General features: G+C 47.6%; 14 protein-coding genes across 14 annotated transcripts; 7 read left to right on the top strand and 7 right to left on the bottom strand.

The window, feature by feature from the left end:
• Positions 1-3,157: 3,157 nt before the first annotated feature.
• Positions 3,158-4,322, top strand: AO090001000135 (uncharacterized protein; the record flags this gene model as incomplete). The annotated part of the gene is made up of 3 exons (XM_001818635.3): positions 3,158-3,389; positions 3,438-4,247; positions 4,303-4,322. 3 exons carry the CDS (start codon positions 3,158-3,160, stop codon positions 4,320-4,322), a joined length of 1,062 nt encoding a protein of 353 aa, XP_001818687.1.
• A 272-nt stretch (positions 4,323-4,594) lies between these two features.
• Positions 4,595-5,041, bottom strand: AO090001000134 (uncharacterized protein; the record flags this gene model as incomplete). Its single annotated transcript, XM_023234394.1, has 2 exons — positions 4,595-4,746; positions 4,852-5,041. 2 exons carry the CDS (start codon positions 5,039-5,041, stop codon positions 4,595-4,597), a joined length of 342 nt encoding a protein of 113 aa, XP_023089523.1.
• Positions 5,042-5,873: 832 nt separating this feature from the next.
• AO090001000133 (uncharacterized protein) lies at positions 5,874-7,331 on the bottom strand (the record flags this gene model as incomplete). Its single annotated transcript, XM_001818633.1, has 4 exons — positions 5,874-6,156; positions 6,204-6,326; positions 6,374-6,426; positions 6,477-7,331. The coding sequence occupies 4 exons, from the start codon at positions 7,329-7,331 to the stop codon at positions 5,874-5,876; spliced, it is 1,314 nt and encodes a 437-aa protein (XP_001818685.1).
• Positions 7,332-7,936: 605 nt separating this feature from the next.
• On the bottom strand, positions 7,937-8,545 carry AO090001000131 (uncharacterized protein; the record flags this gene model as incomplete). The annotated part of the gene is made up of 2 exons (XM_023234392.1): positions 7,937-7,941; positions 8,047-8,545. The coding sequence occupies 2 exons, from the start codon at positions 8,543-8,545 to the stop codon at positions 7,937-7,939; spliced, it is 504 nt and encodes a 167-aa protein (XP_023089522.1).
• A 165-nt stretch (positions 8,546-8,710) lies between these two features.
• AO090001000130 (uncharacterized protein) lies at positions 8,711-9,350 on the bottom strand (the record flags this gene model as incomplete). The annotated part of the gene is made up of 3 exons (XM_023234391.1): positions 8,711-8,811; positions 8,883-9,019; positions 9,160-9,350. 3 exons carry the CDS (start codon positions 9,348-9,350, stop codon positions 8,711-8,713), a joined length of 429 nt encoding a protein of 142 aa, XP_023089521.1.
• A 561-nt stretch (positions 9,351-9,911) lies between these two features.
• AO090001000129 (DUF3632 domain-containing protein) lies at positions 9,912-10,883 on the bottom strand (the record flags this gene model as incomplete). The annotated part of the gene is made up of 3 exons (XM_001818630.1): positions 9,912-10,348; positions 10,422-10,485; positions 10,551-10,883. The coding sequence occupies 3 exons, from the start codon at positions 10,881-10,883 to the stop codon at positions 9,912-9,914; spliced, it is 834 nt and encodes a 277-aa protein (XP_001818682.1).
• Positions 10,884-12,613: 1,730 nt separating this feature from the next.
• Positions 12,614-13,732, top strand: AO090001000128 (uncharacterized protein; the record flags this gene model as incomplete). Its single annotated transcript, XM_023234390.1, has 5 exons — positions 12,614-12,643; positions 12,709-12,892; positions 12,963-13,298; positions 13,360-13,498; positions 13,558-13,732. 5 exons carry the CDS (start codon positions 12,614-12,616, stop codon positions 13,730-13,732), a joined length of 864 nt encoding a protein of 287 aa, XP_023089520.1.
• Positions 13,733-14,299: 567 nt separating this feature from the next.
• AO090001000127 (isocitrate/isopropylmalate dehydrogenase family protein) lies at positions 14,300-15,352 on the top strand (the record flags this gene model as incomplete). Its single annotated transcript, XM_001818628.1, has 1 exon — positions 14,300-15,352. One exon carries the CDS (start codon positions 14,300-14,302, stop codon positions 15,350-15,352), a length of 1,053 nt encoding a protein of 350 aa, XP_001818680.1.
• A 213-nt stretch (positions 15,353-15,565) lies between these two features.
• Positions 15,566-16,540, bottom strand: AO090001000126 (amidohydrolase family protein; the record flags this gene model as incomplete). Its single annotated transcript, XM_001818627.1, has 1 exon — positions 15,566-16,540. The coding sequence occupies one exon, from the start codon at positions 16,538-16,540 to the stop codon at positions 15,566-15,568; it is 975 nt and encodes a 324-aa protein (XP_001818679.1).
• Positions 16,541-17,056: 516 nt separating this feature from the next.
• Positions 17,057-17,894, top strand: AO090001000125 (RraA family protein; the record flags this gene model as incomplete). Its single annotated transcript, XM_001818626.1, has 3 exons — positions 17,057-17,113; positions 17,216-17,386; positions 17,442-17,894. The coding sequence occupies 3 exons, from the start codon at positions 17,057-17,059 to the stop codon at positions 17,892-17,894; spliced, it is 681 nt and encodes a 226-aa protein (XP_001818678.1).
• A 395-nt stretch (positions 17,895-18,289) lies between these two features.
• On the bottom strand, positions 18,290-20,078 carry AO090001000124 (uncharacterized protein; the record flags this gene model as incomplete). Its single annotated transcript, XM_001818625.1, has 4 exons — positions 18,290-18,547; positions 18,626-19,410; positions 19,476-19,749; positions 19,878-20,078. 4 exons carry the CDS (start codon positions 20,076-20,078, stop codon positions 18,290-18,292), a joined length of 1,518 nt encoding a protein of 505 aa, XP_001818677.1.
• Positions 20,079-21,269: 1,191 nt separating this feature from the next.
• Positions 21,270-21,715, top strand: AO090001000123 (Dabb family protein; the record flags this gene model as incomplete). The annotated part of the gene is made up of 2 exons (XM_001818624.3): positions 21,270-21,496; positions 21,568-21,715. The coding sequence occupies 2 exons, from the start codon at positions 21,270-21,272 to the stop codon at positions 21,713-21,715; spliced, it is 375 nt and encodes a 124-aa protein (XP_001818676.3).
• Positions 21,716-22,640: 925 nt separating this feature from the next.
• On the top strand, positions 22,641-24,850 carry AO090001000121 (Ldh family oxidoreductase; the record flags this gene model as incomplete). Its single annotated transcript, XM_023234388.1, has 4 exons — positions 22,641-22,667; positions 23,616-23,652; positions 23,734-23,837; positions 23,909-24,850. The coding sequence occupies 4 exons, from the start codon at positions 22,641-22,643 to the stop codon at positions 24,848-24,850; spliced, it is 1,110 nt and encodes a 369-aa protein (XP_023089519.1).
• Positions 24,851-25,421: 571 nt separating this feature from the next.
• On the top strand, positions 25,422-26,458 carry AO090001000120 (class II fructose-bisphosphate aldolase; the record flags this gene model as incomplete). The annotated part of the gene is made up of 2 exons (XM_023234387.1): positions 25,422-25,519; positions 25,573-26,458. The coding sequence occupies 2 exons, from the start codon at positions 25,422-25,424 to the stop codon at positions 26,456-26,458; spliced, it is 984 nt and encodes a 327-aa protein (XP_023089518.1).
• Positions 26,459-26,489: the final 31 nt, after the last annotated feature.

The raw sequence follows: 26,489 nt of genomic DNA, 5'->3' as shown, positions 1-26,489 counted from the left end.
CGGCTCTGGTGGTAGAGGCAATTGGTACGTCGGTCTGCGTAGGCGCCTTAGGAGTTTCTAGCTTCTAAGTTGAGATTGCATTCTGATGGGCAGGCAGGGCATCGTGGCCCGCTTAAGTAGAAAAAAATCAGGTGGCTCTGGGTAGGGCAACGATTATAAATCAGTCCAGAAGAGAGGGTCAATATAGTATGATATAGTCTTAAAATGCATTCGAGATTATTCAGCAGCCCAAGCAAATAGTTAGGGTTTTATCGGGGACGCGATGGACGGCGTACGGCGCCTCCACCGGAGCTTCCACCGGAGCTTCCACTTTCTTGGCTGCTGGCACCAAAGATGGCTAGTACACTACCAAATTGTTAAGGCAATGAGAGATATATGTGTGGTCTAATATTAAGGCCTTGTTCTACGGCTCGTAGCTACCTACATAACGCTTTCTACACTGGTTGATAACGAAAATTTACCGAATCGTAGACAAAACTGGTATGCTCCGTTTCTCTGCCACATATCTTTTTGTTGCTCTATAAAGAAGTGCTAAACTCTTTGCTATCCTATATCATTAGGTGGCTATCTAATAACGTTATCTACGATATAGTCTAGGATTGCTGGTCTCAACAGTCCGTACAATTCTGCCTGAGACACTCTGTCCTTCATGATCGAGTTACGTGCCTCATCTCCAACAGCCCTCCAGGGACTCTAGATATAATTTTACAACACGCTTGACGGGTCTAACGCAATGAACATCGCCTCGAAGGCTAAGAGGCACATGTCCGTGGCATACTATAATGGCTTTATTGATGCGACGACACAGGAAGAGTCTCACAAGGATGACAAGGTGGTGATTGAGATGTGAAGAGGGCCTCGCATTCACCCTAATCATGGGGCCTTTTCAAAACTTCACTTGGGAACTTCACTTCATTCTCTTCGGTTGGAGATGCCGCATATACTGTTATGGAACTGACGTCCTTGAGGCGTATATTCCAACCGGGCCTATGGAACCCTTCACGTTTCATAATATCCTGTGTTATAATACTAGCCTTCTATAGTATCCCCTTATTATAACTGTATACCAATGCAATTTATTGCCTACCGAGAAGAAATAAATTCGATTTGTATTCACAAGATGCATAAAATAAAAATACCAAGTTAAGAATGTCGAAAACACAACTCTAGTTCATGTAGTGAAGTACTAACGAAAGATATATAGTTGTAATTAGTCTTAGAGACCAGATTTGCTCTATAGTTCTTGTCTCGATCAACGGGACAAAACGTACCACCAGACCGAACGCCTAGTTGATTTTCTATGGTTCCTAGAAGAGCAAAGTATCTCGCAATTTCAAAGGTTCATATGGATCGTATCTAAGTACACACATGTCCGAACAGAGAACGGGAACAATATAGGAACCGACTTTAACGTGGGAGAAACTCAACAAGCGAGATTATAACTCTCATTCAATCCGTAGGGGGACAACTTCGGATGAGAACTTGCCCCGTTGGGCATCCCCGAGGCGCTCCAGCTTTTCCGCAGTAACGTTTTCGCGAGGACCCTCCCACACCGAATGCCAGTTTCCATTTGCCTGGACGGAATACTCGTGTCCCATGGTGAGTGGAACGTGGGGCAGTGTAACCTCCTTCTCGACCGAACTGCCCGCGGGAATTTCTACCAGATCATCAACCGAGGGTGGCATCCGACGGGATATTTTGATGGTTGGCAGGGTCACCGGCTGATTTTCGGTTGTATCACGGAGCTCAAAGATACTCAGGACATTAGCGCTAGGGTCCAGCGGGGTACCCCAGTTGAGCACTGTGATCGGCGTGTCCGAGGGATTATGCACGGACACTTGTATAGGCACTGTTGGTGGCTCGGAGAAGGCTGGAATGATGGGTGGAGTGATGGTAACTTGCAGATAAACTGAAGCGCTCATCTCTGCTGTTCAACTGCTGTACAAAGAGTGTAATAGCGACTGTTGAAGGTGGTTTCGAGGAGAGACTATATTGCGGAAGTTGTGGGATGGAGGGATATGCAACCACCTACTCTGTTCTAGAATCACAGCTGCCTGATAAGGGACAATCCGGAATGCGCCGGTGAACTACGGCTTTCTAATATTCGGCATTCAACATCGTAGCAGGCCAATGATAATGATAACCCTGCATCGTGTGACGCTGGCCAACAGGGAATGAAATTCCCCACAGTCCAACGAACTAGGGAGCAAGCGCTTTGATTGACGGGAATTACCACTAATATTAAAAAGCCGAGGTCTTGCATGTCTTGGGTTACATTCTTCAAGGGTTTTAAATTGCCCTAAAACCACTCGGCATTTTCTGGACAGCGACTAAGCATTATAGTGCCGGGCCCGAGCACTAGTTGATATGACACCATCCTGCAACCTGCTGACCCTTCCAAGATGAATGAAAAGGTTCCTCGTTACGGGCATAAATGATTTACACGGTTATTAGTGTTGAGTATACACATACATCTGTCTATGTCTATCAAAACTTCGAACCTTAAAAGTCTAATTTTGACTACTACAGTGCCCCATGAAAAGCCACCTTATACACCACCACCTCTATCTGATAAGAAGTCCCGAGAATACAGTGACTCCCTAATGCGCCAAGAAAGTCTTAGACTCCCGCCAAGAACGGAAGCCGGGAGATGCGACGGGATAAAGTCCTTCTTATCAAGTACTTGATGAAACACCATCAAGCCACAGCTTGGCTTTGCTCCCCGATTGTACCAGAAGTGGTAAACTTCAATATGGACCTTCCTAAATCTATATAGCTTGCAGCGGTTCTCCGCCGGGCCAAGGAATCTTTCTGTTATAGACCATTGCTGAATCACTCGTTCTATTACAGCGTCTTCGAGCAGAGCCAATGGAAAGCATCAATCGATTGTTGCTTCGATTTCCTGTGCTTGAACACGATGAAGCCATGCTCCCGGAAGATGCTAACAGTGCCAGGGACAGAGTAACTATCTCCGTAGTCCATGACACTGCAGCATCAGGACGGAAAAGTGAGGGGTGACTGAAAGCCAATTCAACGTCGTACGGAGCGTAACACTCATCTATAAAAGGGCCTGTGATGACCAGCTTCTACTGCATCACAAACAGGCCATTCGAGTTCAAAAGCCATTTCCAGTACTTCAAGTCCTTCAAGCTTCAAGATGCGTTTCATTTCTGTCTCCTCTCTTCTTTTAGCCCTGGCACCGGCTCTCAATGCCGTTCCTGTAGAGGTTGCCGGTAGTGCCCAAGGACTTGATGTGACTCTTAGCCAGGTGGGAAATACTCGGATCAAGGCCGTGGTAAAGAACACTGGCAGCGAGGATGTCACCTTTGTGCACCTCAACTTCTTCAAGGATGCCGCTCCGGTGCAGAAGGTGTCTCTGTTCCGCAATGGTATGCTTTCAAACCTTAATCTTGCAAGCGCATTCTGACATGGTCTAGCGACCGAGGTTCAATTCCAGGGTATCAAGCAGCGTCTTATCACCGAAGGCTTGTCCGATGATGCTTTGACAACTCTTGCCCCTGGTGCTACTATCGAGGACGAGTTCGATATCGCAAGTACTAGTGACCTGTCCGAGGGTGGTACCATCACGATCAACAGCAACGGTTTAGTACCTATTACCACCGATAACAAGGTCACTGGATACATTCCATTCACCTCGAACGAGCTCTCCATTGATGTAGATGCAGCTGAGGCCGCGAGTGTTACTCAAGCAGTTAAGATCCTGGAACGCCGCACCAAGGTCACTTCCTGCTCTGGCAGCAGATTGTCGGCCCTTCAGACTGCTCTGAGAAACACAGTCTCTTTGGCACGTGCAGCTGCTACTGCCGCGCAGTCGGGATCTTCCTCCCGTTTCCAGGAGTATTTCAAGACGACATCCAGCTCCACCCGTAGCACGGTTGCTGCTCGCCTGAACGCCGTTGCTAACGAGGCCGCGTCGACCTCTTCGGGAAGTACCACGTACTACTGCAGCGACGTGTATGGATACTGCAGCTCCAACGTGCTTGCGTATACCCTTCCGTCTTATAACATCATCGCCAACTGCGACCTCTACTATTCCTATCTTCCGGCACTGACTAGCACCTGCCATGCTCAGGACCAGGCCACCACCACCCTGCATGAGTTCACTCACGCCCCCGGTGTGTACAGCCCTGGCACTGACGACCTTGGCTATGGATACTCGGCTGCCACCGCCTTGAGTGCCAGTCAGGCTCTGCTGAATGCCGACACCTATGCCTTGTTTGCCAACGGTACGTACTCTTCTTTACTCAGCTTTGTCAATCCGTTACTGACTCCTGATAATAGCTGTCAACCTCAACTGTTAGACGCACGTACTTGCAATCGGCAATTTGGAAGGAGTACTTCCTGCAAGGTGTATTGGAAAGCTGTAGAGTGAATATATGATTGGTGCTGATGGCATTAAAGTTTATACAATGAGATACAATGGAGCCATTCACCTGATCACTTGTCATTAACAACTAAGTAAACTACCATAACCTTCCATGAATATAAGTCTGTAAATTCCGGGACAATAGATCACATAACTACACTACGCATGATAAGCCATCATTCTCCCTCAACCCTGACCACCCTTGCTTCAAAAGAGCACTGCCCTTTTCTCCGTTTTAACTCTGCGACAAAGGCCATCAATACACTTATTCTTATAACAGCAGTTCTCATCAGCCAAGCAAACACCGAGATCCTCCGAGCAACCGGGCCATTTCGGGTCCGTCGGACGGCACTTCGTAGCTGCACAATAGGTAGAGCAGCATATTGGGCCTCCACCACCAGAGACACAATTCGCTTGACATGGTTACTATAGTAGGTCCGTGTTCAATAGATAATACTACTTACAATAGACCCCTAAGCAAGTCGGCGTGGGAACACAAGTTGTAATAGTCGTCGCTGTGGGAGTGGTGAAGGTGGCAGTTGTGCAATATTCAGTCCCAACGCAGGCATCAGCATCGCCGCAACCACCGGCTGCTGCTAGGCCCCCAAGGGCAAAGGGGGTGGAAAGGAGAAAGAGACCTTTGGAGATATACATTGTACCGAATAAGTTCTTTTGATTCTGGTAGTTTGTTTTATGAGCGAAATTGAGAAACGTCCTGACGATTGCCAGATCCTCTTATATCTTTAGCCAGATGTTCCTCCACTCCCTATGTTTCAGTCAGCATGACAATGATTGGCCAAGGGATTGCAGATGACTAGTGAATACGAAGGACACCGCATCATTGTGACAGTTCTACCACAGGACTCAATCTGTGATCCTCTCACAAGAAGTCAGTGCCACGGCTTGCTCCCCGCAATTTTGGACCTTGGTTCAAAACCTATCAGACCGCTGATTGAGATCTTGGGTATGTGAAGATCGTGTATCGATCCGATTAGGTCGTCGGAGCAAGGTGGGTGAATCCTTGGTTCGGTGCTTGGCCGTTGCCACCTAAATACGAGCCCGTTGATAACCTTGTGAGTTTTCCACTAGGACGAGGAACCTTCATTTGCTCTTTACTCTGCATCTGCATAATTGATAGTAGCTCTACGTGGGAAGGTAATCAGAGCCAATGATGTTGGTTAGTGCTATGTCATGCCAAGATAGGAGGCGGAATATCGATGCTGGGTTAAAATTAGAAACTGACCTTGAGAATTAAGGGTATGACTTCATTGAAAAAGGGCCTTTTATTTGAGCATATCTCATTTTATTTTAAACTGGAAGGGTATTTCCTTTTTCAAGATGCAAGGACGAGGCGTCTAGCTGCTTATTGTGTTATGCGACATGGACTCCCTGGAAGACCACTATGGGCACTTTTCCACATAAGTCTCACTCGAATCTCACCAGAGTTTTGATCCCGCATATTCCCAGTTTTAATAAAACCTGATGATTATGAGTTGCACTCAAGGCCTTGCACACCGGCGTTCTCGCACAGAACACTCTTCCCGCTATACGACTCAGGCAGTTTGATATCCACATCTTCGAATGTAATATCGGTACATGGTGCCTCCTTCGAACAGATCATGGATACTGCGAATGTAATATTTCTGCCTGTGTAGTTAGTGGGAGTAGCAAGCCCATTTCCACTAATGTTTCTGAAATGTAGATCGTCGAATCGAAATGTGGATGTATCGCAGTACTGAGTAACATTTTGATCGAATAGGTAGCTCAGGCTAGGTTCTGTTAGCCTGTGTGTTGCAGTCCGTTGGGCATTGCTTACCATGTGTCGATGTATATCGGTAACTGTACATCTTTGAATGTGATATCCTCGACAGTCACATTGCGCACATAGCCATGGCCGTTTCCACCTCCGTTCGGAGGGACACCGAAGTTGACACCGATCCTGGATAAGATTAGTTAATACGATATATTGTGGAATGCAGGACTTACCAGCTCTTGAAGTATATTCCGGAGTTCATCGCTCGTTGGGAGGACGGTTGAAACTGCTTATATTAGTGCTTTCATCTTGAAGCATTTCGTCTCTCCGACTCACATTGGCATTCTTCACAGTTATATTTTCGACAATATCATACCTGTCAGGATACTGTCCCAGCGAACCAAATGCAATCCCTGGTCCTCCATATACTGTCACATTCTCAACATGAATGTTGGTCGAGTTCGGTTTGAATGCCACCGCATCATCCCCACCCTCATACACCCAGTTGGTGATCGTAACATGATCAGATCTGTACGTATCAATCCCATCCGTATTTTGAATCCAAACTGTATCCTCAGTGGCATTAGGGTCTGAATTAGTCGCATTGACATAGAAATTATCCAACTCAACATGCGACGAAGATTCAACCAACACAGCCCAAAACTGCGGCTGACGAATCGCGATATTGCGAAGGACCGCCCGGGTCGAATTTAAGACATGCAGTGGCATAGGCCGACCAAACACATTGCTCCCTCCCTTCGCCCAAGTATACCACAGTTGACCATTTCCGTCAATTCCACCTCTCTCCGGACCTCCGTCAACCACATAATCATGACCGGTTATCCGCCAGGCTGTTGATTGATTCTGGAAGTCGATCCGGTAGGAATTGTTTACCCAGTATGTAATGTCGTCGCTGAAGAGCAACATCCCACCTACTTCAAGGGTTGAGCTTTCGAGATGTGTTGTCATTCGTTGATTAATGCGATACGTGTAAGGGGCTGGAAGGGAAATCCTTCCTCCTGGCGTTTGGCCACATTTTTCCACCGCGTGGAGAATGTTGGGGACATCATCTTGGCCGTGGCCGAGAGGCTTCACGGTGCAATTCTTGCCCTGTACATGGACCAACGGCGATGCATGACCTAGGAGGCCGAAACCTAGAAGCAGCAGGGCACTTGATCCGGATAGCTTCATACTTGTTTGGTACTTCCGCTATTTTTCTTCAAACCGTTACAGGATCTCGGAAGGCATTTATGAGGGGCTCACTTGTCCAGAATGCATGCGGGTGGATAATAATCCGGTCGAAGGATATCGGTGGATTTTATACCGACATGGAGATCGACATCGAAACCCCGCAAAGCTTGGCCTCTCTTGACTTGAGGCAGTTCTGGGCCCATATTCCAGCCCATCAGGATCGTATGTTGGCGCACCTGGTGTGTTGGCCGCAGTGACCTTGCAGAGTCTGACATCATAATCTTTTTTCCCCTCCATTTTACCGTGTTTCTAGATGTCATTTGCCATGGCATTATTAATGAGAACAAGGACAATCCTATTGCCGACGGCTATTGAACAAATGTCGGGCTTTGAGGTCTGTTCCCTTGGCTACTTATAGTATCATTAGCAGATCCTTATTCTGTATTTGCACGACTGAAGATGTTATTTAGATCAATTAACGTAAGTAGCGGGAAGCGTAGCAGGATCACAGGTATCTATTCCCGCAAGCTGGGGCTTTTGCTCTATATCTTTCTTCTGCAAGAAAAATGATAACCCGTGCAATCGCTCATCTTCTTAGATCATGACTAGACTTTGTATGTGGTATATAAGCATAGCCGGACACCTTTGGGCAAGATAGTTGACTGATGTTCTCCTTCCATCCTTAATCCCCGGATTCAAACTTGTGATGTCTCACTTTTTGCCCTTTCCGCTAACGTTTCATGATACATGTCTTTAATGTCCTCACAAACCATCCAAATCCTCCTTCTATTTGCAAGTCCGGGAATATAATCGACTTTGTCACTCCTATACTGACTCTTCCCTTCCAGCTCAACAATTGTCTTGGATAGCCTAGCCTCCAGCTTCTGCGAGCCAGTCAGATCAATACCATGAACTTCCCAGAGCCAAGGGAGATCGTATTCCAGCCTTGCTTTCCAGCTTTTCTCTGGAAGTTGGGTCGTGTGCATCGACCAAGACGCTGCTCTAAGAGCCAACACAGACGACAAAGGAAGCAGGCTGAATATTTGTTGCCGCAGTTCATAGGGAAGTGTATTGAATATGTCGAAGCTCTGTGGGACTTCTTGGGGCTCAGATGTATCCTTTTCACTATTGGCTATGTCCCGAATCTCATCAAGATACTTCGTCAATGGAGAGATTTCCACTGGGTTCGTCACTAGCAGCTGTAGTACTATCATGTCAATCGATGTTTCACTTCTGATACGGTTGAATTACCTCTTCGCCCTTCCTGCATTCCCAGTATTGCTCACAATTGGGCAAGGGATCTCCATAATCTAAAAGAAGACTATTGTGAGAGAAATCATTGACTAGTTCCTTACAGAGGGAATAAAGAACGTCTCCATTTATTGTTTCATCCTTAAAGCACCGAAGGAGAATCTCCTCGTAGCACAACTTATGAAAAGGGAAAACAGGTATATGTTCCTGATCCCCATCATGCCAGAGCCTAGATAATTTTAGCAAGGCAGTAAGAGGTAAATGGATAACACTCTAAAGATTTATGGGCAAATCACATACATATAGGCGTAGAAGCGATCCTGCGGTTGACTGTTTGGACCAACGGGAACGTTTGGATCTTCTTTATGTTAGAACGTAGGAACAATTTGATAGGTATATCAAAAACCACCTTCACCTGCGTCGGCATTGATAGCACCCTGTCTTCTATGTTAGAACGTCTTCCTGTTGGTTTAAACTAAATGTAACTTACTGCATCATCATAGTATCCATCTCCAGTAAGAAAAGATCTATATTTGTTAGAACAATAGGTCAGATCATAAAATAACATCCAACCCACTTTCTCTCTCCAACAGCGTCTGGGTTGAAGCCCAGGGCGCGGAGATCATCCAGCCATCCCAGATCACTGTCTCCAATAACCTCTCCAGAGTAAGTGTGATCACCCATTTCATCGTCAGAATCAATTGATATAAATGACCTGCTGGAAAAGGTTGAGCCACATATCGCGCAGTATACGTGAAAGCCACCCATCTTCTCTAATGGCTCTATGGCATGAACTGAAGCAGTTGCGATAGGTTTGTGTGCGGGTGAGGTTCGTATTCGTAGCAATCAGTAAGTTAAATATCAGTCAGCGGAAATTAGGCTACCGTCGGGAGGGCCTAAGGCTCCACAGTCCCTGTTTCTTGGATAGGCTGACGATGCCCGCTAAAGGCTCCACCAGCTCTGTCCGTTTGAACTCTATGGAAACTCTTAATGATTAATACGAAATAAGCGTCCACTAGCTCATGTTTGTGTGAAAAAAGGGGTCAATGTGGTATTTTCCATCAGATAACGATGTGAGCTCGTATTGGCAGACATCCTAAGAGGTACAGTAGACTAAGTTTGATCAACGTATACGTAGTAAGGTGGAAGTAAGATTTTTGATTTCTAACTAATGTATAGTTATATTTTTCAGTCTATAATGGACATATATTCAGCTTAAACAAGTATCCTAATAACAAGGCCGTTGGAGCGGCAGTTGAAGCTGGACATGTTAAAGCATGGTAAGAATATTATCTTGAATTAGGTACTAGATATAAAGCTTTTCTACATCTATCCTTTGTGCGACCGTTCGATTGCTTCCATCTCTTTCCCTGCTTCGAAAGCTACTTGGTATGCATTACCCTCAAGATGTCCACTTAGTTCACTAAACCGCCGCTTCCAGAATTCCCAACGTTCTAGACACAACATACTCCTCCCCTCATAAAATAGACCGTTGGCAGCTTCGAGGATGTCGGTGTCTTCGCCCGTACTGACAGCAAGGGCATAGAGAATATGACCGGCATGCTTGATCCACACCATTGCCACAACTACGTTGCACTCGAGAGCCTGCCCCTCACACGGTTCTTCTAGCGCTACTCGAAGTTCCCAAACTGCAAATTCAGTCCACGAGATCGCATCAAGATTTAGGAGCCTGGCAGCAAAGGCGTTAAGGTTGATCCACTCCACTGCCTCCTCGCTCGTGGGTCTGCTATTGTTGTGTGTTGGTGCTACGCAAATGGAAAGTGGTTAGATATTCAGATGACAGGGTGAGCGATTGATGCTCCATAAAGGTCGACTCACAGATCCATGCCTCTCTCATACTGGGCCCTAGGAGCGGTAAATCGGTCCAGAGACACGTTTTCGACTGCAGGGTGTAAATATCAGCTCAAGCGCACGTCTTCAGATTAAATATATATTGATCAAGCTTACCTCCCAAAGCTCCACGGTCACTGGGGGTATCTCTGTCAAAGCACTGACTAGCTCCACGAGCCTGTCTTGAAGGGGGTGGTCATGGAGAATCTCGCGGGCGCCTTGGATGACAATATCCCACAGCTGCCAGAGGAAGGTCTCAAGGTCTTCTGCATTCCCATTTCCCCTTTCTTCGATATACTTCATGCGAATGAGTCGGTCGATGGTATCTGCCGCAACTCGTGCAGATTCCGCATTTGAATCTGCAAGGGCTCTCCCAACAGCTCGGACTATGTTCTGTTCCATCTGGTCCATTTCGTCATGGATGTTTGTCACACGGAGGCCTAAGGACATGGTGCTTCTCGTGGGCTGGCTAGCAGATATGAAAGAGTTCAAGGAAAGAAATCGAGGATACCACCAAGAAAATATCCTTGACGAGATCCTCGGTGACGTGATTTTCACTTGCCGATCTCCAGGCTGTATCTGAGATTGAGAAGTGCCAAGGACCGTTGGGATCGTCTAGGTCTTGGCCTTTGGGCCAGACCGGGCTAAAAAAAAGGAATCCAAATAATTTGTTTCATCATAATCTGATAACATGCCACATAAGGTTGACACTAGTCTGTCGATCATCGTTTACGTGCCATTTCCACGAGGACAAAAAGACAAGCCTTATTATAGAAGGCAAGGGAGATCCACATGTAACCCAAGAACCAGGACGGTCGTGGTTGAGTGGCGGGTTATAAGGTAAACCCTTCCTGCTTCATCTTGACACATCTCCGCGGAAGCTTGTTATACTTTATGCGCTGATATAGCTACCGTTAAGTATGTATGTATGCTTATCCAGAGCGAACGATATACTTGCGTGATTGATGGATATGACCATAATTTCAGCCGCAGCGAGTATCCTGAGGGACTCCCGATGTTGCCTCATGTTTCACCTGGAGATAGGTGATCCTGATCGAAGGGATAATCATACATTAGAGTAAAGCCGTACAGAGTGGAGAAACACAATGCGACGTTCTCCGTGCGGTGCCATCAGTCGCCAGTTTGAAGCCAAGACGGGACGTTTATTTGGCTCAAATTGGACAAACACTATGACCAGCGATCCACATTAATGTACTGCATGAGCGAATAGGCCTAGACGACCTAGGACCAAAAGGATGGACAATTCAGGTAGGTTTGGCAGAGGTCCTTTCTGAAGTTGCTCCCAAGTCTCGCCCTAGGTGTCACGCATATCTTTGTGTGCTGTGTGACTTTGGTCCTGTATTCAAGGTATTCAGAAGCATTATGTATATCGTCGTGCTATCTCTGGGAAGGGACCTGGAGTGACCCATTAAATGGAAGTACATGGTAGGTTTCAGTTGCTTCACTATAGTCAGATGGGGTGGTGCATCTCTATCAGAGGCATTTGTGGATCCAGTTTACTTCATACTTTATCCATTTTCCTCAATCTACATCGTGACTTACTGCTCTCTCAACCATGACAAGGTCTAGATCTACACAGCCTGGATTCTAAGCCCAGCATAGTACTCGTAGCGCAAGTATTCGATCATACCACGAAACGCCAAGCTTGCCCATCCTTTGATCTATTGACAGACAGTTCAGCCTGTGCATTCCGTCGTCACATCGCCAACCCAGCTCACCATACGTGTTGGATGCTAAGGTACTCAGGAGGATGTCAATCCGGCTGGCATAGAACATAAATAGGCGTCATGCCCCTGCAAAAGTGACCTATATCCCTTGTCATCAACATAAACAGATCTATTTCAACATAGGATTGAACAGTGCGCACATATTACGGCAAATGTTGTTGTTTCTTGTTGCAGCCCTCTTCGGCCTTGCGGCTGGGCTTCCTCACCGCGATGCCACACCTGGCCCTTCGTTGACCGCACCGCAAAATGCATGCACGGATGGTGACGTGTGTGTTATGAGTAGCGTGTCGCAGTTGATTGAACCACGGCAGCAGGTCGCGTACGAAAAGCGTCAGGCGTACTCTGATGATATCGATAGTGTGACCGTGCAGATGCATGTGGCTGACTCCTACTATGCCGGCACGGACTACCGTATCTTCTTTGCCTTTGGCGATGCGGAAAGCACATTTGGAGGCGTCTGGAGTCAGATATCCACGATCTGGGAGTTTTCTGATAAAGGCGTGCAACAGTATAACAATATACTCAAGGTCTTTGACGGACCTTCCCGAGGTGATCGGGCAGAGGTCAAGCTCGACTTGAAGAAAGCCTTTCAGAAAGACCGCGTCTCGGTGAACGACCTGAGCAATGTTAGTATTGCTGTACTGCCGCCTCATAACCCTTCGATAGACACACAGTGGTCAGCTGTCCTGCAGGGAGGGTTTAAAATCCAGGGTGAATCCTACTTCCAGTCTTTTTCAGGTCCTATATCACTGACCCGAGCCATCGCACACAGATATCACAGTCACAGCTCATCATGTCGGTCTAGGGCGCGACTTGCAGAACAAACAATTCAATGGGTTGAATGAATGGTTGACCCCAAAGCTACAGTGGACACCAGGTATTGGGCAGATCGTGTGGAAAGGGGAGCTGGGGCTGGACAAATGGCTTGACCAAGACCAGAAACCTTTGAGTATTGACGAGCCAAGCAGTGGAGTAGGTTCCTGCCCCCGATTCATCGGAAAGGGGGGTACTATTGGCAAGCGGCAGAATGATGATGAGAACACACCACCCGAGTGGGATGTCTGGGGGGCGTTTGAAGAGGCCAAGAAGCATCTTGAGGCCAATACCCAAGTAGGGCGTGAGTGATAGAATTCCTAGGCAGTATCGATTTTCGACTAACTCCGCATCCCTATATACAGGAAATCGTTACCCACATCAGTTCAACAATCGCGAGGCGTTGCAGATACCCGAGGAGTTTAGGAACCGACGTCTGCAGGAATTTCCTATCCTGCGTGGACAGATTTACTCCGGCCAGGCTCCGGGAGCGATGCGTGTAATGTAAGTGCCTGTCTCCTTTTTAGTTTAGCAACGCTGATATGCTGACCCGAATCTCCCAGCCTCGCTCAGGTGGGTAATAATTGGCTGCTTGCGGGAGTTATGAGACATCCAACAGGCCGTGGGAATGCATTTGAACTGTGCCAGGAATGGGGCAATGCTTATATGGCACAATGCTGGCCAAACGGACTTGACACTCTTCAGCATTTGGAGTATCCCGGTTGCGATCGTGCCTAAGGGGCCCTTTTTGTCAACCTCAATAGTATGATGCTACATCTGCTTGTCGGGCACACAAAGGCAAGGAACATATTGTCGGTCAAGACCGAATCAGAGTAGTCCAGGCGGTTAGAGGTGTCTAATTTTTATTTGTTTATGTAGCTGACAACTACCTTTGGAAAGCTTTTCAATGGCATATCCTCTTCCAGGGTTTGGAGTAGTTGTTTTCTCGGCATCCATTCGCATGTCTTTTTTAATTGAATGCTTGAAGCCTGGATTCACTCAAGCCTTAGATCCCCTAGTCCTAGTGTAATAAACGTTACTATCATTTTCTAATTTACAACGTTAAGAATATCAAATAAATGGCTAGTCTACAGCACCAATGGTGATATGGGTGGATTTCCATCATGATTTCGGATCTATCCGATCGTGTTCGTAGACCTCGGGTAAGCCGAATTGCTCGCATGGGTTTTCACCTAATAGTATCTGCAACCATATCAGATCCCAAGAATTTCTGATCATGCATACCTCGTAGATGCACTTCTTCCTATTAACAGGTTTCTGTTTGGAATTGCTATTCAAGCCATCATGCGAATTGGAGTTCTCAAAGGCAACGGAATCGGGCCCGAGATCACAGCGGCCACTATCCGCGTCATTGAAGCAACTGGCATCCAGCCAGAATGGGACTTCATCCCTATCGCAGATGAGGCGGTTAGGCTGTATGGACATGCTTTGCCACCTCAAGTCATTCAACGCATAAAGGACGTGAAATTTTGTATCAAAGCTCCACTGCTAGCAGAAAAGCTTCATGGCCGTATCAGTTGTACGCAGACGGATGGCTCCGTGGTGACATATCCCTCAATCAATAATGCCATCCGGCGGGAGTTGAACTTATTCGTCAATCCGCGACCGATTAGAGGATATGTGGGTATCTCTGGGCGTCATGAGAAGATGGATATGGTCATCATGCGCGAGATCACTGAAGATACCTATATCGGGTGGGAAAAACCACTCGAGGATGGTGCAGCAGCCGAAGCGATCAAACGGGTGACCCGGAGTGCGTCATGGAAGGTGTCTCAATATGCATTTGAATATGCACGGAAGCATGGTCGAAAGAAGGTCTCATGCTTGCACAAGGCAAATGTCCTCCATGAAACGGATGGACTTTTCCTACGGACGTTTCAAGAAGTTGCTCGGCTTTACCCCGATATTGTGGGTGATGATATGATGATCGATGCCGCTTGTTATTCTGTCGTTCGCGATCCTTGTTGGTTTGATGTTGTGGTCACTGTAAATCAATATGGTGATATTTTCTCTGATCTGGCTGCTGGGTTGGCAGGGTCACTTGGTCTGGCTCCTGGTGCGAATATAGGTGATAGTGCTTCGACCTTTGAAGCTGCACATGGGGCTGCACCCGATATTGCGGGAACAGGGGCAGCTAATCCTATTGCACTGATTCTATCAGGGGCAGAACTACTGGCTCATGCTGGGTACGGGAAAGGATCTGAGGCGATACGGGAGGCAGTTACTCGAGTGATTGAAGCTGGAAGGACCTTGACTCCAGATCTAGGAGGACGCTCTACGACAGAGCAGGTAGCGGATGCTATTTCAGTGGAGGTCAGGGCAATCCTTGGACATTGATAGTTGGAGTGGATCAAGAGCTCAGTACGATGGCTAATCTTGCATCTATTAAAATATCTCTCCCCCAGCGTGCGCCAATAGAGGTACATAGTAACATACGTGATGGTCTACTGATATCGGACGCCGGCTCCCATGCAGCGCTTGTTTAAACGTCACACATCAACTACAAAGTTACTTAACAATAATCCATATGATTTTATTGGCTGTAGTGATCTATTCATGATAATCATATAGCGTAGCCGGGTTTTCCACCCACAAAAGCTGCCATTCATCCTCCGACATCCACTTGCTCAAAGACTCAATCCAGGCCTTATCGTCAATCTGAAGAAAAGCCTCCTCACTACTCGAGCTTTTACCGACCCGATCCTTATGTCGCTGTGTGTGGGGCCAATCGCTTCCCCAAACCACTCGCCTCGGGTTAGCATCCACAAAACGCCTCACCAACCACCGGAGGTCATCATAGCCTGGCGCCAGATTTGAACATCGGTAAGGAGCGGAGATCTTCATCCATAGATTACCGTTTCGGAGTGTCTCACAAAGCGCTGCAAGATCAATACGTTCACCTTCTGCTAGATAGGAACCATCCTGTATATTGGTGACATAGTCATTGACTCGGTAGCTACTACCAGCAATCAAGGCACAATGATCCACCACAACCGGCACCGGAGACCTGTCCACCACGTCTCGTAGACGAGGCCAGAACTCAAGATGGGGTTGCTGAATCTGAATGCTCCATCCTGGCTTTCCCCATTTTGCCAGCCGTTGGGCCGTAGCTTCCATCAACTCCGCTTGAATCTGGACGTTGTCCATGGCCTTGTGGCGGAAAAAGTCGAGCCGAACTGAGCGCACACCCGCCGCGTGATATTCGTCTAGAAGCTCATTTGAAACAGTGTCCAAGTCTAACACGCAAATTCCCCGTGCCTGGCCCTGAAATTGTTTCAGGTAGTAGAGAAGGGACTTGCAGTCAGGTCCGTAGGAGAGGCCGTGGGCAATACAGACATGATCGACTCCGATTGACTTTTCGAACTTCTGCAAATCCTCTAGCGAGGCGCGTGCTGGTGTGAAGTGTCGACCTTCTGCGAAGGGGAAGCGGTCCGGCTCGAAGATATGGTGATGGGTGTCCCATGCACCTGATGGGACGGGCTTCTTTGGGAAGCTGCTCTTGTGCTCGGTGGTTATGCTGCCCATGCTGACAGTATTCGGGCTCCCAATGATACACGCGTAACTTTATGGCTACTGATTTAAAGCCTAGACAGATATAGATCAGCTATATTTGTCGTATAACTGTACGTTCTGCCTGTCTTATATTGTTTTTCATCGAAGCTATCGTCCGATGTGGGAACTTACTGGAGAGTAATTTCTTTCAAAATCCAGCTTTCAGACACGTAGCACTAGTGGTCTAATGGCCTTCAGTTACGATGCTCATGCTGTCTTAATTCCACTGCTGTTGTACATTAGTCAATAGCTATACACAGCAGCGGGCATATCCGAAGGCGTCGGCAAATGACCGAGCCGAGAGTCGGAGTCGGACACCGTCCCTTCGCGTCCCAACCGTGCCGTTATCGCATTGGTATCACATCGTCATCGAAGCTAGCCGGCATGAAAGACTAATAATTGTGGCTCATTTCCGCTTTGTGACGACCAGACTCACTTGGATCTGAACAAATCAATTGGCTGAATTGCCCGACAATCCAGCACGTTACAATGTCATCCGACCCGAAAGATATCATCGCGCGTCTGCAGCAGTGGGGTGCCTGCGATGTGAGTATACACTTTCTAGATCACAACGAAGATTACATTTCATTATAATGTTTCAAGTTCGCTGCCTCAGATCAAACAAACATAGCTAATAAGGTCTACCAGGTTGCCGATGGCCTATCAAAGCTCAAGTACCCCAATGGCGGTTTCCTTGAAGGTCTGACCATGTACTCCCCACAATTCCAAGCCGGGGAGACCAAGATCGTCGGCCAAGCAATGACCGTCAAGTTTGTCCCCAAGTCAGACGTTTCGTCCCCGAAAGTGCAGGGCAACTATGTACATAACACCCATCTTCTAGTAAAGTCTGTGAACAGTACTAACCACTTCTTAGATCGACAAAATCCCCGAAGGCGCTGTAGTCTTCATCTCTCAGCCTCTTCCTCATGTCAATGCTGTCTACGGCGGTCTCATGACTCTGCGTGCTCAAGCCCTCAACGCAACCGGTGTCGTAATCGACGGGCGTGTCCGTGATCTGAACGAACACCGCGCTCTCAACTTCCCTCTCTTTGCGAAGTCAGTGGGTACAACCGCTGGAGGCGAAGTATGTCGTCCCTCGGAAGTGAATGTTCCCGTTCGTCTCAATTCTGAAAACCAAGATGCGTGGATCAACCCCGGTGACTATATTATCGCCGATCTTAATGGCGTTGTACGGCTTCCTCAGGAGCTTGCTGAACAGGTTCTTGATGCTATTCCCGCTATTGCTGATGCTGATGCAAAGTGTGCGGAGGCTATTAAGGCGGGCCGTTCTGTGGAGGATGCTTTTAGGGAATTTCGTGGTCGTTAATGTAGCTATGATTTGATAATATAACTGCCACTTTCTCCTGTCCAGTAACATCAAGAAAAATGCAAGCTAAATCAATCATCCACATCTTGCTCAGCCGAATACTGAAATGAATGTGTATCTCCGATGGTAAATAGCCAACAAGCATCAATTATATGATACCGTTATACTAAATGGCACCATTACATATAAGATATGAGAATCTCCAGCCCTTCCACTTTCAGTTATAAGGCACGCAACAACAATCCACTCCGTGGCACATTGAATGTACTTCGATGACCACAGCAGGCAACGTATACCACATGGCAAAGCCTTCCATTTCATCCCCTATTCCACTGTACATGTAGAACGGTCAAGAAACAGCCATCAGTAGCTCTCATAGGATCGGACTTCACCCCCTATGCAATGAAGCGGAAGTCTTCGCGACGGATAGCACGCTCCTCCTCAGTAACCCCCGGCACCATAGCTTGACTTCCACCCTTCATTTCTTGTTCCACTGTTGTTTCTCCACGAGCGAGACGTTTGTTTGCACGAAGCAGAACTGTTCGCATAAACAATGTAAGGATAATGACTGCCAAGCTGAATGCAGCGTTTACCGACATAGCGAGGACATATCGCGGTGCCGAATCATCAGGGTATAGGTAGGAAGAGAAGATCTATGATTGTGGAAGCATGTTAGTTGGGAATTTTCTTACTTGGGAATCCATGAAAGTTGGCACGAATAGTTGACTTACTTGAGAAAGATTGCCGACTGCATTCACGAAAGCTACAGCCGATGCACGTTTTATACGCGGCCGAAGCATTGTCTTTTGAACCCATGCAAGAAGTACGGCGTTTGACCCGTGGCCTCCTGCCACCATGGCAATCATCGCAAAGTATCTTGCACCGGTGTTTAATGATGCAGCAGCGATGACGAATCCAACGATGGCTAGGGCAAGTGGCCAGATGATATGAAAGGAAGAGTTTTGAAGTCGGTCAGCCGACCAGTTGTTTCCTATCGAAATTAGCAGCGCCACGATATAGGGCGGGACGGTCAGTAGAAGCGTATTGACGCGGTTAAAACCTAACGTCTGAACGACGGACGGGAAGAAGTTGGACGTGGCGCTCGACACTTGTATACACAGGAAGGTCAGTGCAAATACGTATAACCGCCAGTCAGCCAAGGCACGCTTAAACCCATAGCTCCAGCGTCCATCATCTTCATCTACCTGGCCAGCATCTGCAATAAGACGCCACTCAGCAACTGCGCGCTCGGTCGGACTAAGCCACCGAGTATTACTAGGCCAGTCAGGGAGAATGAACGCCGCACAAATGGCAATAAACACAGTAGCTGAGCCTTCTATGATGAAGATCCAGCGCCATGACTCGAGGCCACGTACTCCGTTCATGCCGCTCTCGATGCCGGCTGCGATGAGACCAGAAAAGGCACTTCCTAGCTGAGATCCGGAGAACAGAAATGCACTGCGTACACCCATCTCATCACGACGGTACCATGATGATATTAAGAACAACGCGCCGGCTGATATATGTCAATAGGTAAGAAATAATGGTAAGATAGGGGATTATTGGAAGTGGAGCACACACGATAGAATGCAGCTTCCACAAAGCCTAGAAGAAAACGGAGGGCATATAATCCACCGGCGTTGTGGGTCACACCAACTAGGGCCGAAAGCATACCCCAGATGGTCATAACACCTGGAAGGTACCAAGATGGACGCATCTGGGCTAGAAAGATGTTCGAAGGGAGTTGCATAAGCACGTAACCGGCGAATAGAATAGCCACTGCCGTAGCATATTGCTCGCTTGTCATGTTCAATGACTTGGCAATACCAGCTACTTTGGCCGCAGCGATATTGTTCTGTAAACGGGGATTGCAATCGTTAGTTGGAAGCAAAGTGAAACTTCGAACGGGGGAACGAGTTGTGTCTTAAACAATAAGAATGGAGTATCATTAAGTATATTATTTAGCTATTCAGGAGCGCTCACCCGGTCAAGGTAGTTCATCACGAACATAATCCACACAGAGAGCAAGAGGCGGGCGTCGAGCTTACGCTTCAAGCTTTTCTCGGCGGCGGCAAACTCTTCTGCGCTCATTTGCTGCGCGGCAGCCACTCGGTTGCTCATCCCCTTCTCTGTAGGAACGGCTTCCTCATCATGTTGAAGCGAGTGTTTCACTTTGTCGGACATGATTTAGTACAGAATGGACTTGAGGGAAAGCAAAGAATGAGAGAACTTCTTATAAGGAATGTGTCAGGAAGAACACGTACGGACTGTGTCCAAAACAACCAGAAACTACGAGGCTTATATAGGTACGGTACGACTGATCCTTCCACTTTGCCATATGTACCCCATGCTTAGCAAAATGCGGGGAAGTCGAAGTACGGAGATGGGCATTACCTAGCTTCGTAAGCCTAGCCAGTCTGAAAAGGGATGTGAGTCCGTGATCGTCTGCTTGGTTGACGGCCGCTCGCAAGTTATGATATCGGCGTCTAACGGGAAAGGCTTGTAAGTTGCAACTCTTTCATGTTTGATCCACTAATAGAGGCAGAAGAATATTTGGACTACAACACGGGTTTATTCTCTACCCTTTCCATCTCTAAGGTCATACTATGGCTCACTGCAGAAATATGTTTAAATGCTAAATCAGCAAATATTCTCATTGGCTCCCTGCGGTACGCTCGATTTCGCCAAACAGATTTGAGTAAACCGTCTAGCAGTTGTATTGCCTCATGACCAAAGCACCATTTATACACTTGCATCCAGAAATACATGGCTTTCGAAAGGGTTTATGCGAGAGTCGACAGCTACATGCCATGGTATTGAGAGCTTGCGAAAGGGGTTACACTTATACAAGCCGGCACAGTTGTACGGATACTTCGGGGCTAAAAGCCAGCCTAATCACTAGTTTCTATCCGATTAACTTAATTTGTAACTTTATGCAATGCCTACAGGTGGTCATATGGGAAGGAACGTTGCCATGGCGGAACGGCGACGAACCGAAGCATTGCCGGGCTTAACCGCCATATCCCCCACGACGGCTACAGCCCGAGACACGCTGGGACCCAGTTATTAGCTAATGTACACTGCGCCGGAGACATATTCTTATACTTGATAGAGCCCATGTACAGTGAAATCTAGACAGTGATTCGCCGTCATCAATCTCTGCTTTGCCCTAACTTGCCAGAAGCTAGTTTCTTCAGCGCCGGACATTGTACCTAAGTCAATTTCTGAACACCGCATTCTGTCTGCGTTGCGCATCTGTACCTTGTTTATATCAAAAACGCGCAACATGACAATTGTTCACATGGGTAAGTCATACTACCATGTTGACTCTTCGCGAGAGACACTTGGTTCTCCTCTAACACTGTAATATCAGTGATGTTCAAGTTCCGTCCTGAGGTGACGCAGGAGCACAAGGACACATTTGTCCGAGAGCTCAGGAAGTTGAAAGAACTCGATTGTGTGAAAGGACACCGTCTAGTAGTTGGAGGGCCCTCTGTGACGGACCCTATTGAGAGAACTAAAGGCTTCGAAATTGCGCTTCTCAGCTTCCACGAGAATCTGGGAGAGCTGGAGAAATATCAAGCTAGCAAAGAGCATCATTGGTACGTGAGACCCTTTCAGAACGATGTAACGTTATTTGAGATATATTGCTTATTCAAATTCATGGCCACAGGGTCACCAGTACATACATGTTCCCCTATAAGGAGGACCTGGTGCGCTTTGATTTTGAAGTTGCTCCTGAAGATGAATATATGTGGCACTTCTTGCCTGTGAAGGGAATGAATGGGGCTAACGGCGTCAACGGTCATGAAACCCAGTGAGATGTGTTAAACATTCATGTTAATACTTAGATTTTGTGTGTTGAGCTACGCATTGGGTTGGCATATGTTACCTATACAGACAAACACTTCTTCGCATGCCATTAGGTGATTTTAATGTAAATGAATGGTAAAGTCACGTGGGCTCTCGACTTTTTGAGACAAAAGGTACATCGAAACTAGAAATCTATTCATCCTTCAAAGTAATTAAGGTTGAGATAATGTCTAATTGAGCTAAAATGGACTACGATAGTCACGGAAAGCACTAAGACGCTGTGCGCTGGCCAGAATCTTCTGCAGCAGAGTTCCATAGTCCCAACCGATAGCAGCCGCTGCCATGGCAGTCAAGCTGGCCTGGTCCTCGCGACCGGGACGGCCAGGGCCAGTCATGTTCTGTGTTTTAAAGATCACAGTCAGCCGTCACGCGTAATTCCATACGCAAAAACTGTGTTACTCCAGGGTGTCTTACCGGCTTCATGTTAATATCAAAAAGCGCAAACTCCGAGCCCTCCCGGAAACGTCGCACGTCAATCCGGATTGGCGCAGTTGCTCCAATGAGCTTAGCAACACCTTGGCATTCTTCCATTACCTTTCCATACGCTGGATCCTTCATCTCGTCGTTCGTCACAACTCGGGAGTTTGCCGTCTGCATGGTTGAACCTTGTCACAGGCAGCATACTCCAGTGCTCAGACCGTTCCGGTGATGGCGGCATAACCGTGATGGTAGCTTCCTCGCCAGATAAGTACTCTTCTACCATAATTAAAGGCGACTCCCCAAGAAGGGCCTCGATATGTTGCTTAAGCTGGGCGGGGCTATGACATAGCTTTACGCCGTGGCTTCCGCGTCCGCGAACAGGCTTGCCCACGACAGGGAAGCTCTTCATCGAACCGACAAACTCGTCAAGGTTATGAGAATCTGTCACTAACCATGACCGCGGCAGAGTGTAGCCGCCTAGTGCGCGGAGCTTATCGTTTAGGAAGGCCTTGTCGTCGCAGTTTTCTACCAGACCAGGCGGCTGGCCCACGACATATAGGTCCGAGGCATAGGGAGTTAATTTCTGAGATTGTTGCAGCGGATGTGAATCAAATAGGATCGTATTAGCCCATAGGTGTGTAGCGCCGTTGTTCACGGCGGAGACGATGCCTTCCTCTGTATCCGAGAAGCACCAGCCTTCGTGTTTGAACACTTGTGGTGAAGGGTCCGGAGTCGTAATGTTGATACCCTTTGACTGCAGTGTGTAGGCGATATCTGCTCCCGAGTCTTGATAGCCTGCAGGAGTTGCATTAGCCTAGGAAGATCTTCGTTGCCCGTGCCAATCAAGATAATATTGGGTAAGAGCAAGAGAGGCAAAATAAGAAAAAATAAAATAAAAAAAGTCCAAGGGTAGCAAGAATCTACTGCAAGAAACAATCATGCACTCACCACCCGGTTTACGAGGTTTACGAACCCCGTTAATGACTGGAGGATCAATATCCTGGAATAGGACGGCCACTGTTGGGCGGTGGTTGCTGTAAAGTCGCCGGCTGACGATTCGTCCGAAGCGCTGTGGGTGCAGAGATCGCAGAGGTGTGGCACACTTAGCAGCCATATTTGATGAGAAGTTGATAGACCGATAATCAATCTCAATGACTGGTCCAAATTCGAGAAAGGGTAGGAAATGGATCGGAATGTTTGCAATGACACCATCCAGGAAATTAATGAATCGGTGGATCATCGGCTAAGGTCCGACGGCAAAAATATGTGGAGTCGATTCGGCTTCGGTCCGCCACCGTCTACGGTCTTCCCCTCATATCCGAGTTCGCTACTTTTTACTTTCTCCTCAGTATATACCAATTCCTACTTATAGGATGCTACTTAAGCTCTTGAACCTGAACATAGTCAGGGCATGTTAACTCCAATCAGAAATCCCTACCTATACAACTACTGCACAATGGCCTCCGTAAGTTGTCCGAAGTTTCGGATGATCCGATATACTAACGTCTTTGGGCTACGAAGGCTCGCTACTATGCCGATCCCACAGCCGCTGGAAAGTTTGCCTCAGAGCTACTTGTGAAGGCGGGACTTTCTCCGGAAGATGCCAAGTCAATGGCCGATTGTTTGGTGATGGCGGATGTTCGGGGCGTGGTAAGTCCGACTACTGTGGCTCTTCGACTCTTTTCGCACCGTGACTCGTGGCACTGCTAACTATGCCATAGGATACTCATGGATTGGCTCGGCTACCTCAATACTTGGATCGTGTCAGCAATGGCCGCGTCAAGGCAAATCCAGAGTTCAAGCTGACCGAGAAGACACCCGTTGTGGCTCAACTAGACGGTGACAATGGCTTTGGCTTCGTGGTCGCCACCAGAGCAATGGAGGAAGCTGTGAAGCGTGCTGAAATATATGGCATTGGAATGGTTACTGTCAATCACTCGAACCATTTTGGCATGGCCGCCACCTATGTGATCCAGGCCCTGGAGAAGAACATGATCTCACTTGTTTTCACCAACTCCGCCAAGCAGATGCCTCCTTTTGGTGGTAAGGAGACTCTTCTGGGCATCTCACCCTTCGCGGCAGGTGCTCCTTCTAACAACGAGGTGCCTTACATCCTCGATATGGCGCCTTCAGTTGTCGCCAAGGGAAAGATTCGTCGCGCCGCCCGTCGTGGTGAATCCATCCCACTTGGCTGGGCCTTGGACGCGGACGGCAACCCAACCACCGATGCCAATATCGCCTTGAATGGAAGCATGGCGCCAATTGGTGGCCCCAAGGGCTCTGGGATTGCTATCCTGATGGATGTGATGTCAGGTGTCTTGACAGGCGCAGCCTTCGGTGGTGAAGTCGGAGACCAATACAAGGATACCAAGCCGCAAAATGTCGGTCATTGCTTCATTGCCATCAAGCCTGATATCTTCATGACCACGGATCAATTCAAGGCTCGTATGGACACTTTGGTGCAACGTGTCCATGGTGTTACTCCCGCCCCGGGTTTCAATGAAGTGCTCTTCCCCGGAGAGCCGGAGCACCGTCTCGGCATGCAGCGTCGTAAGGAAGGGATTCCATATGCGGATGCTGAAAAGCAGATGTTCCTTGAGGCTGCTAAACAGTACGGTGTTTCTGAGCTTCCACTATCCGAAAGCCCTCTTTCCTTGTCCTGAGTTATTATTCTGTATATATAATAAAAATATACAAATAATACAAATATACCCGTTCTATATTAAACTAATGGAAGATGACCTTCTACTGTGTCTTCTACTTTGTACCACAATAGACTTCAACCTACTACACCAAGCCAGGCCTACACTGTGTAGCACATAATGTTATATTGAATCTCGACTAGTTGTATGCGGATGCAATTGACAGATATTTCCATCGCAAGATCAGCATGCCCTATTGACGGACTGTCTAGACTTAGAAAAAACAGCATGATATGCTATTCATTACTCATCACGACAAAAGCAGGATTATGGCTTCATTTGGTCCGACTCATGTTTCTCACAGTGGGTCAAGGCCGGTTGAAAACCGGGACCAGGAACCGGGCCGAAGCCGACGGGCATGAAGCGATAATTAACAAGCGAATATATGCCGCGGATGAGATATACAGTTCCCTGTATGCTAATATGTGATATAGGAAAGGTCTGTTTATTATTATTTCATGATTTCGCACGACTACCACCCTGCAATTGCTTCCCGGTACTCATAGTGCAATCACTTATAAGACATTCCAACATGGGTAGCGATAACAGCACATACCCTGCCAGCAACTTAACTTGGCAGATTCTCAACCATGCCAATGAGAACAATTACGCCGTGGGTGCATATAATTGGTAAGTGAAGTCATCTACGTATAGCTACAATACCAGGTCTAACACGCATCCAGCTACAACAATGACGGAATAATGGCCGTGATTCGCGCTGCCGAGCGCAAGCGTTCACCTGCCATCATCCAACTATTTCCCTGGACCATGTATTTCCAAGGGCCGGAGTTCATTCGCTACGTTGTAAGAGCTGCACATGCGGCCGCCGTGCCAATCGCAGTTCACCTAGACCACTGCATCAAGTCAGAGGATGTGGAACTGGCTCTTTCCCTGCCTTTGGATTCCATCATGGTGGATGCCTCTACGCTCGACGAAGAGGCCAATATCCGCTACTGCAAAGAGATCGTAGATCGGGCAGGGGCTCTCAACATCACCATCGAAGCGGAAATGGGCCGTATTGAGGGCGGCGAGGATGGGTTGCCAACTGTGGACATGGAAGCTGTTATGACCCGTCCTGAAGACGCTGAGACGTTTGTGCGTCGGACCGGCGTCCATTTCCTTGCTCCTTCTTTTGGGAATATTCATGGTGGTTATCCGGCTGGCGGGGCAGAGAAAGCATGGGATCTTGAGCGGTATGTACAGAACTACTTCTTTCTCAGAAGACCTCTTGCAATCTATGCTTTGGAACTTTTCCACATACATGCAGATCGGCTAACCTTCGTCTGGTGTGATTCCAGTCTTGCGGCCATTGGGAAGCTAGTTTCAGGAACTACACCACTCGCCCTTCATGGGACACATCCGGTATCTGACGAGCTTTTCCAACGGACGATTACATGTGGTGTGCGGAAGATTAATCTTAACCGCACCGTGCGTGATGACTACACGGACTTTGTGGCTAAAAAGGCTAGTTCACTTGAGTTGACGGCCCTCAAGGTTCAGGCTGTTGAGATCTACGCTAAATCGATTGAAAGGATGATGGATGTTCTGGGATCGTCGGGACGCTATTAGATCTGGGATGTATCAGACAATATACTCCACT

This window comes from Aspergillus oryzae, chromosome 2 (assembly GCF_000184455.2).
Source record: "Aspergillus oryzae RIB40 DNA, chromosome 2".
In the NCBI taxonomy this organism is placed as follows: Eukaryota; Fungi; Ascomycota; class Eurotiomycetes; order Eurotiales; family Aspergillaceae; genus Aspergillus; species Aspergillus oryzae.
The sequence above is the reverse complement of the archived record's forward strand: the minus strand, read 5'-3'. Positions and strand labels throughout refer to the sequence as shown.